This window comes from Haliotis cracherodii, unplaced genomic scaffold (genome assembly GCF_022045235.1).
Source record: "Haliotis cracherodii isolate W230 unplaced genomic scaffold, xgHalCrac1.p SCAF_1, whole genome shotgun sequence".
Classification (NCBI taxonomy): Eukaryota; Metazoa; Mollusca; class Gastropoda; order Lepetellida; family Haliotidae; genus Haliotis; species Haliotis cracherodii.
Window position 1 is genome coordinate 13,062,965 of NW_027266264.1, and position 10,473 is coordinate 13,073,437.

At 42.4% G+C, this 10,473-nt stretch overlaps 1 protein-coding gene across 2 annotated transcripts in view; it reads left to right on the plus strand.

Moving 5' to 3' along the window:
• LOC139472994 (intermembrane lipid transfer protein VPS13B-like) overlaps positions 1 to 9,981 on the plus strand; it is a 69,419-nt gene extending 59,438 nt beyond the window's left edge. For both annotated transcript variants that reach the window (XM_071255503.1, XM_071255495.1), the window contains 10 exons: positions 667 to 922; positions 1,321 to 1,494; positions 1,999 to 2,575; positions 3,275 to 4,513; positions 6,001 to 6,177; positions 6,486 to 6,656; positions 7,043 to 7,225; positions 7,416 to 7,518; positions 8,546 to 8,795; positions 9,637 to 9,981. In XM_071255503.1, coding sequence (XP_071111604.1) covers positions 667 to 922; positions 1,321 to 1,494; positions 1,999 to 2,575; positions 3,275 to 4,513; positions 6,001 to 6,177; positions 6,486 to 6,656; positions 7,043 to 7,225; positions 7,416 to 7,518; positions 8,546 to 8,795; positions 9,637 to 9,876 — 3,370 coding nt within the window. In that variant the 3' untranslated portion in view covers positions 9,877 to 9,981. The remainder of the gene's footprint in view (positions 1 to 666; positions 923 to 1,320; positions 1,495 to 1,998; positions 2,576 to 3,274; positions 4,514 to 6,000; positions 6,178 to 6,485; positions 6,657 to 7,042; positions 7,226 to 7,415; positions 7,519 to 8,545; positions 8,796 to 9,636) is intronic.
• Positions 9,982 to 10,473: the final 492 nt, after the last annotated feature.

Consider the following 10,473-nt stretch of genomic DNA (forward strand, 5'->3'; position numbering starts at 1 on the left):
ATAAGACAGAGAGTATGTGGATGTCGACTTCTTTATTGTGGGGAACACAATGATTCAGAGTGAATGCTTACTCCATCAGATGAATTCATATAATTATTAAGAAGTTCGCATCCATATTCTCTGTCTCTGTCTCTCTGTGTCTGTGTGTGTGTGTGTCTCTCTCTCTCTCTCTCTCTTTCAGAGGTATTCTAAAACTTTTTTTATTTGCATCAATTAGAGGCTTATGCAGCAAAGTGTGCAGCAAAGCTACTTTGTAAGCAAATAATAAGTAAACACCCCAAAACAAAATCTAGTCTCCTTAAAGTTGTTGATGTTTTTTCCCAGTCATTTCACATCATGTATTGTCATGCTTAATGTGAATAGTTTCTGTGAATTCAACATTTTGTAACCTAAATTTGCTAATATATTTAATAAGACAGGCCATGATTGAGAAAGATTTAGGCCATGAAAGATTTCCTATAAAAAATTACCTTACTGCTGTGATCAGGGGCATGGTATTGTGATTTGATACCTCTGATTAACCAATAAATGTTGATTATTGAGACAAAGTCATGTTAGAATTACTTCTTAGATAGCAGTGTATATAAACTCCTTTATAACGATCTTTGAAGGGACTCTTATTAGGTCTTACCAGAGATGAAATCATCTTGTTTCCTGTTGGTACAGCCTGGAGTCCCTTGGCAACTTCCCTCCCACCAAGACATCCTGCCTGTCTGAGGCTGAGACCGATGTCCAGCAGCCAAGTGTGGACCTGAGTATCCGCTTGTCGGAGTACATGCCAGGCTGCAGCACCCTCCTGGTGGACATCACACCCTGGTGCCTCATCACCAACCTCACCGGCATCACCATCGTCCTCCTCAACACTACAGGCAAACTCTCCGACATCCCACACGGCAAGACCTACACACCTCCAGCCTTCCAGGTTTGTAGGATTCTAGGGCTAATTCAACAGGTTGCTACAGCAACAAGTGCACATTTGAGCTGAAACACATTCAGCATGTGAGAGATTATGCAAGAGGCTATTGTCAGGGATTAGAATCTTCCGCGGATCCACAAATTTCTGCGAATTTTAGTGACCACAAATTTGTTAAAATCTGATGACTTTCTCCATAACACCCCCAAATTGTGGACCACACTCCATTGCAAAGATGTGTCAGATGAAAAGGAATATGCCCATTCTCATCCCTGCATTGTGAATCTCTAACAACTACACCTAACCAGAATGTGGAGTATCTGGGAAGAACATGGCTAGTACCACCCTTAACTGTGATCAGTTTCTAGTTCTGTCAGTGGCATGTATTTCTGACTGTTGTGTTCCAGAGCAACGAGTTCCACATCGGCCTGTACCACAAGGGTAAGGTGTTGGCCACTCCAGCCATCCCTATATCGGAGGACGAGGTCGCCAACAAGAGGTACAGCCCAGATCTTGGTCGTGTGCTGTTTGTGGACGGATATGTCCATACAACCATCAGGATCCCTGGAGATACCCCACAGGTACAGCTTGACAGTGCATCTCAACAGATCAACTGTCTCTTGTCCCTTTCTCAACACAGTTTCACTGACACCAGTATTATATACCTAAAAATGATATGAGGCATTTTACATGTACGACAGAGCCAACATAGAGATGTTCGTATCACAGGGGTGCACCGGTAATAACCAGACCTGTATTATGCATTTTGAACAGGCAATCGATATCAGCCCACATGGTAATAAATTTGAGTCTGCTCAGGTAGCTTTCCTGTGACGATTATATGCCAGATTTGATATAATACCTCACATCAGACTAAATATTTGTTGTTAACCTGTATGGACAACAGTCAATTGTCTTCAGTTTCCGGCAGTTACTTGTCAGTTAACTCTTTTTTAATTTCTTTAAGTATGAACACAAGTTTTTAACAGTCTCCTGTGCATAGTTTCTCCAAATCTTGCTTTTAGCTATAAATACGAGTGCAATTCACTGTTTCATCAATGTACAACTATCAATATCCCTTTCAGGCGGTGTTCCTCACAATTGTCTCTGAGATGAAGCAGGACATGAGAATAGTCACCGTCAGAGAGAGGTTCGCGATAACCAACTTGACGTCTGCTCAGTTGGAGCTGCGTCTGCTGGCCGTGCCACTGGGTCATTCCAAGGTCAACTGGAGGAACATGAGCTACTCTCAGTCTCCAGAACTCATTCCATCACACAAAAATTTAGAAAAGAAGGAAGAAAATGTATGCTCTCTTTTGACATGGAGTTTGATTTCGCCTGAAAAAGTAGAAACTGAAGACTCAAGGTTTGTTCACTACCTTGCAATAAGAGAAACAATAGATTCTTCAGAAATGGAGAGTTCGAAATGGTCACTACCTCTCAGACTTGCTTCAAACAAAGATGGGGCTAGGTTGTGTGTTTCTGTGCCAAATTGCAAACCAGATGAGGCTTGTACGAAACCTTATTGTGTCACTGCCAAAATTCATGATGGAGTTACGTACCTTGTAATGGAGAAGGACCGTGGACCAATGTGTGTCATCAACAACAACTGTTCCTTCCCAATCATCTTTGGTCAGGCTCTGATGAACATCACACTTTCAGGTTTGTTGAAACTTGTCAGGGGCTTCTATACTCATACTATTGCTTATCTCTCTCTATTTCTGAAAGGTAGTGGAAACTTCCTGAACTGTGTTCCCGGAGAACAGAAAAACAGCTCACCCGAACACACCCCTGGACTAGGAAATAGAGAGCGATAAGCAATTAGTATGAATCAGGATGAATATAAATGATATATTGACTCCAAAAAATACATTTTGTATATGTGCATTTTGATTTTGTTTAACATTTTTTTTGCCGTAGGGATTCTTGGTTAATATAGCTCCCCAGCAACCTATGTTGGTCGTATCTGACGACCAAATGGATCATGTGGTCAGTTTGGTGACTTGATTGATTGCATGTCATCATACCCTTATGGCGTAGATTGTTGTTCACAATATCGATCTCTGGATTGTGTGGTCCAGATTTGATTATTTACAGGCCTCTGTCATGTAGCTAGAATAGTGTTGAGTCCAGCATTAAACAACGACAATAAATAAATAATAATTGTTTTCTAGTTTTCTATGCCGGAAGGGATTGAGGAACAGAATAGGTCCCCAGTACCACATGTCTACCATAAACCAATGAGAATCAGTGAGTTCCAGTGTGTGATCTGGCTGATTGTGTTTCATCATAGTCTGACAGTTGGATCAAATTTATGAATTCAGGAACAATGATTGCTGATGTTCTTCTTTACATCTTCAGGTACTGTGGTCCAGGAGGAGGCAGAGCTACTCGATGACCTCCCGACTCTTGACCCAGGTAGCTCCACCCACTACACGATGCCTTACGTTAACAACCAATACCCTGCAGCAGATGCCATCACACATCCCAGAATGCACTTCTGTGCAAACTTGTCTCAGGATGATGGCTCCTTCAAACGGAGTATGTGGAGCAATGGGGTGGATGTCATGTCGAACAATGACACTTTCGTCAAACTTCCCGATGTAGCTGACATCAAAGTTCAGTCAAGGAAGGTTGCCATGGTAACACACATCACAATCGAACCAATCAGCAAAGCAGAAATATCGGCCAAGGAGATCCGTAGTCGGTTAAAAGGTGCGGAAACAGAAACTAAAGTGGTTGAAGTGACTCCTGAAAGCAATCAGGGCGTGTCACCTGGGGTAGATGTATCGAAAACTGAAAGTAAACTTGTAAGGAGGAAAGACAAATCCGGATCTGTGTATGTAGCTGGTGTATTCATCGAGCACATCTCCTTTGTAATGATGGATGAGACCACGTCGACAGAGACTGTGTCAGAGGTGTTGAGGCTGTGTTGTGACAGCGTCTACGCTGCCCACTTCCCGGTCAGCACATCAGCAGACAGCACGGAAGCCAAGTCGTGCATGTCCCTGTCTGTAGGTACGATGCAGCTGGACAACCAGCAGTACGGCCAGGGGCAGTACGACTTCCCTGTCCTGCTGGTCAAGCAGAAGACTCAGAATATGAACATGCCAGACCTCGAGAAGATGACGGTGACGGAGAAGCACGCTGTGCTCCGATTGTCCAGCTTCCTCCATGCTCAGCTGGTTCTGACTGCTGATGATGCTGGCAACACTGTGACTGAGTCTGTGGAACTGTCCCTTTCTCCCCTCTCTCTGTACATAGATGACACCTTCATTTACAGGCTGCTCAGGGAAGTGGAAGCATTCATTCCAAATATTTTACACTGTGATATCAACAAGCCAATCAAGGTGAAACGTTTGCCCAAGAGTGTCAAATCAACTGCCTGTGCTTTGAGCCAGCCTGTGAGGATTCATTATTTGTGTATTCAGCCTATTAGTATGTTGTTGAGTGTCCATGCTTCAATGAAGTTGTTCCTGGCCTCGGATCATACTCCCCTGTCGTTCGGGAAGTTTGAGAGGAAGAACTTGTACACTAGTAGTCATCAGTTGACCAGAGCACTGGCCATGCACTACGCTTCGGGAGCCATCTTCAGAGCAGGTACAGTATGAACATCATCAGTGATGGTGTTAGTTTGTAGAGAGTGAGTGAGTGAGTTGGGTTTAACGCCGTTTTTAACAGTATTCCAGTTATATCAGGGCTTGATGTGGGAGGAAAGCCCAAAGTGATGCAGGCCTTAGATGTTTGCCACTTGGGTGAAACCCACGAGTGCAGGTTTGGAGCTGACAGACCTAGAAACGTAATGGGGGTAAACCGGGTTTCAAATCAACAATCATAGGCAATCTCAGTAAAATAAGATCTTAGTTCTCGCTACTGCAAAACAAAGATCTGAGGACATATCCCATTAGGGGTCACGTCACAACGACCTTTCATCAGACCAATCAGAGCGCCTCTTACCAGATCATGAAAGTGACAGTTGGAATGTGATTTCTAATCATGCAACGTCGAAATCTTTAACTGGGGTATTCCGGACGATAGTTACGGGCTAAACGACTGAATCCATACAATATAGACAATCTATTAGCCATTCCAGAATGTTCATTTGTTCAGGTTTCAAATTTTTAATCGAGTATTTGTCAAAGTATGTTTCGAAGCGTGGTCGCCAATTTGAAAATAGTGCTGTAATGCACGAGAAAGCTGCCTTCTGATTGGATAATATCGACTTCATGTCAGTCATTCCATTGGTCGGTCAAAGTTCGCAAAAGGTCGGTCTGGCGTGACCCGTTATGGGATGTCCTCAGGTCTTTGTTTAGCTGTAGCGAGAACTAAGATCTGATTTTAATGAGATTGCAATCATAGGTTTCTGGCGTGCCCAAGGGACACAACTCTGCACAGCAAATTGCTGCACCTTAGGCGACCGAGCCACCCATGTCCTGGTAGTTTTTTATAACCATTATGACCATGGAAAGACTTAATGCCCAGTTCCATGTTGTCATAATTGGCTGATGAAATGGATTCGCTAAAATTACTTGGATCAGTGGAGAGACAGCACCCAGTGGCGGTTGCTTGCCTTATTGAGTTAATGCGTTTGTATGGGAGGTAATTGCCCTGTACAATTCCAGGTTTAGAACAATATGAAAGGGTTCCTGTGATTATGATATAGAAGGGTGTCCTATCAAGAGTTAAATTGAATGATTAACATCCAATTACTATCAGTAAGTCCATAAAATGGTTTAAAATTTGGTAATGATATTGAAGGGTGTCCTATCAAAAGTTGAATTGACTGATTAACATCCAATGCGTCATTAAAATGTTTTCAAATTTGGTGATGATATGGAAGAGTGTGTTAACAAAAGTTAAAATGACAAAAATATCCTTATGCCATTTGCCTCCAGCAAAATAATTTTTTTATTGCCTGTACTAAGTCACAGGGTATATTTTCGGTTAAAGGTGACTTAAAAGGTGATGCTTGATTCGAAATGCTGATCAGGGTGGATGGTCACATTGGCTAAGTGGCTCAGTTGTTGCCTGTTTGCATGTATGTAGCTTGTGGCATCAAACATGTCGTGTGTTATTTGGGGTTTCAGGTATTGTTGTTGGATCCCTTGAGATCCTGGGAAACCCGACAGGCCTGGTGCGGAGTATTGGGACAGGAGTTGCGGACATGTTCCGGCTGCCATACACAGGGCTTACACGTGGACCCGGAGCCTTCATTGGTGGAATCTCGGGAGGAATGTCGTCCCTGTTGAGGAATGTTTCAGCTGGTGGGGAACAAACTTTTGAAAATTGTAAAATATGATCCTCATGTTGGAACAGTCAGGAAATACTTGTCATGCTTGTAACATGTAAAACACAGTATGTGGTTAATGTTTATGTACCAGTGCTTGAAACATGCGGAATATAAAAATGCAAATCAACAAATATTTGAAATTTTGCCTTCCCTGAAATTGCACACTAGGTATTGAAATTTCTTTGGTGAGACAATATTTAGTTTGTTTACAGTGGTACAGTGGTACAACGTAGTCAGTTTTGTTGCGTTCAATCTGTAAAGTGATTTCTGTACCCCTACCAGGAATGATCACATCAGTGACCAACTTCGCGTCCAGTGTTTCGAGGAACATGGACCGCCTCTCTCTCGATGAAGGCCACCTCCAGCGGCAAGAGGAGAACAGACGTAATCGTCCTGTTGGTGTGTCGGATGGCCTGAAGCAGGGACTCACAGGCTTCGGGATCAGCTTGCTGGGTAAGTATCTGACTGACATATCAGTATACTATACACAGTTTTAGCCTATGTAACTGTGGGATGCAAGTTCACATCTGTTGGTCATCAGTTCTCGTGCTCCTGTCAAAAGTAGATTTTGTATGAAACTGAAATTAGACATCTCTTTTGTTTTATCCAGGGTTGACTGTTTAGCATGAATATGTTGCAGTAGAAAGTATATGCAGTGATGCCCTGTTGTCTTTGGCTTATTGTCACTCTGTTGTTTTACTGTCAAAGGTATCACAGGATAAGAAGCCTCACACATACTATTGATATTATTCAGCAATGATATTGTTTTATTGCAGTTGGTCCAGATAATATGTTTCCTTGACAGATATTTGTGTCAGTTTTGTCAATTTGTGTCGTAGGTGCTGTGGCAGGACTAGCAGACCAGCCTATCCAGAGCCTCATCAGCCACTCCCAGTGTGAGCGGCCAGCGTCCACATCAGCTACAGCAACAGGACTGGTGGCAGGGATGGGGAAGGGACTGGTGGGCATTGTCACCAAGCCTATTGGTGGAGCTGCAGAGTTTGTCTCTCAGACGGGACAAGGTATATACTTTACAGTCTCTGTTATATGTAATAGCTGTCATATAGTTCACTCTTATATGAATCTATGTCTTCGTTATTTCAGACATATTCTTTGTTTTGTTACTTATATCTCTTGAGCATCTGTTTCTAGGAGATGTGTTTAGCTGTTATTTTTGCTTCCCATGGGTAAGGGTCTGTTGTGTTTCTGCAGGTATTCTCCATGGAACTGGCCTAGGAAATCTCCCAGAACGGCGGCGTCCTCCAACACCTCAGCCTTGCTGTGAGGCCAAAAATGGAGTGTACAAGTACACACAGTAAGTAGGGCTGTCAAAAGAAAAATCTGCTACTGTTGATATCAGGGCTATGTATTCGCCAAAACACTGCATTGAAGTATATTGCGATATATTTGGAGCTAAAGTATTGGAGAGTGATTGACAGTAATTGTTCATGTAGATCTTATTTTCAGCATTCTTAAGGGAATATTACAGTGTCAAAGTCAGCATGGTCAGTTCCTGCCATTTTGTTGTCATGGATACAGGGGAGACAACTTCATTTCCATCATTTTGTCAATCAATTTTGAAGAGATGCATCATTTGTGAATGAATTATTTGTGTGTAGATTTTGGGTAGTACCGTGCAGTCCTAGTAAATAGATGTGGAGGAGTAGTTTTGCTGTCAGCTGTAGATTGTTGTCTATTGTAGATTGGTGTCTATGTACAGCTATTGTCTATAAAACTATGATGGCTAGGCTGACTTCTAGTACCTCTTAGGGCATTTGGAGGCAGAAACGGGAACCATTGGATGACCATCATGATTAATGCTATGTTTAAGTGATAGATCCAACCATAAAATTCCTACTAATTTTTGTCTCTGTCCACTGCAAAGCTATAAAGAGAGCAATCCCTTCTCAAGATAGTGCTTATGTATGTGTCTGTTACTCTGATAGAACTTAACATCATGCCCTTAAACGTTATTAGTATTTACTTTTCCCACTAAACCAATCAACCCAAACAAGTTCATGTAAAAGCTACACATATTTATTTTTATTTCATCTGGACCAAGCAAATAGGTTAGCAAAAACAGTAAATCATAAAATGATAACAGGTGCCTTACTCTATATCCCCAAAACTAATCCCATCCTCCAAATAATATTCTCGAAATGACCAATAATGCAGTTGCCTTTGCTGTCAAGTAACAGTTCAAATATCAGTGTTAACAGCACCAGTCAAAAAACTATTGCATTGTATTCATATTTTGTACTCTCGGGAAATTGTGGTTTGTTGACACCCTGAAGACACCTTGACATATATATCAACATTAAGGTGTTATTGTCCCATTCCAGGAAGATCTTCAGTTCGCTACCAGCCACAGATATTCTGCTGGCTGTTGATGGCCTTCACCTTGACCTGACAGGGTTGGAAGTGGAGGTCACCCTGCTGTTGACGCCTGAGATCCTGTTTGTGGTGAGCTCAGAGGAAGATTCTCAACAGCAAGCATTTGCTGTAGGTGAGCTGGAGATGACGGAGTGCCCTTCCGATGACACTCTCATCACCATCGTCTGGAATGACAATTATTACAAGACTACTGTTGAGGTGAGCTGTCCTGTGAATGTGTCCCTTGTCATTGTCAATACTTTGTATACACTATGGTCCTCCATCTTCCTTGAAGACTTATGGCCAATTGGCAAATAAAACTAATCAAGACGTATGTGGCCTGGTTTCAGCATATGGACAGACAAGCACAGAAGGCAATAATTCCTTTGAATACCTTACCTCAATTACGTCATAGCCATAAGTTCCTGTTTGGTTCGTGGGGGTTATTGGATGAAGAAGTGACATTTTCCTGCCTTGTGCATGCACAGTTTTATTTGTGTGGAGGATAGGGTTTTTCCTCACAAATATCAGATATGTATGGCAGTGAAGAGGACGTCTTTTGAAATATCTGAAGATTTTATAGTGTGATTGCAGTGAAAACAGAATTTATGGCTATGGTGTAATAGAGGTGGTATTCTTAGAATAATACACAATACCTATTGTTTATATTTCTGGTACAACTTGCCACAGCCTTGCAGCCATCTGCTCCATACATTGCCTCAATATCAGGCAATGGTAGAATTCGCATATCATGCACACAGCAGGGCTATGAGTTATATACTGCCTTATTTCATTAGCTGAATAAAAATAGATGCATAACTATAACATGTTTATTCAAACCCTGTGAAGTATTGACAGTGATCACATTGTTGGCTGAATGCCAATAATTAATTAAATAAAACCTTAAGTAAGAATACATTTTGCAAATTTTATACAGTTTCCATTTTGTTTTCATTCATATGTTAATGTTAATTTCATTTTGATGTGTGTTCTTTGCTGTAACGTGATATCCCACGTCTTTTTCAACACACAAATCAGTCATTATTTTCTTGCACTTCAGTCTGAGGCATCTAACAAGGACAGGGTGGCAGCGTTCATAGATTCAGCACCCACACTTGCTCTGCCAGTCAGTGAGGATGTGTCTGTCTCAGATAGCCAGTCAGAGTCCATGTCTCCAGGCGGCACCCACATTCTGGTACCCCAGTATCAGTTCCGCTTTGCACCAAACTACAGGGAGCTCTTCTTCACCATGTTTCAGCAGGCCAAGAACAATATACAGGGGCGGGGGTTCTCAGTGTGAATTTGATGGCCAAGAACATCTTCAGTGGTGGGAGTTCTCAGTGTGAATTTGATGGCCAAGAACATCTTCAGTGGTTGGGGTTCTCAGTGTGAATTTGATGGCCAAGAACATCTTCAGTTGTTGGGGTTCTCGGTGTGAATTTGATGGCCAAGAACATTTTCAGTGGTTGGGGTTCTCGGTGTGAATTTGATGGCCAAGAACATTTTCAGTGGCGGGGGTTCCGGTGTGAATTTGATGGCCAAGAACATTTTCAGTGGCGGGGGTTCGCAGTGTGAATTTGATGGCCAAGAACATTTTCAGTGGCGGGGGTTCTCGGTGTGAATTTGATGTCCAAGAACAATATCCAGGGGTGGGGGTTCTCAGTGTGAATTTGATGGCCAAAAACGTTTTCAGTGGCGGGGGTTCGCAGTGTGAATTTGATGTCCAAGAACATCTTCAGTGGCGGGGGTTCGCAGTGTGAATTTGATGGCCAAGAACACCTTCAGTGGCGGGGGTTCGCAGTGTGAATTTGATGGCCAAGAACATCTTCAGGGGCGGGGGTTGGAATTAGTTGGACAAGAACATATTCAAGGACGATTGTTCTCAGAGTGAACTAGT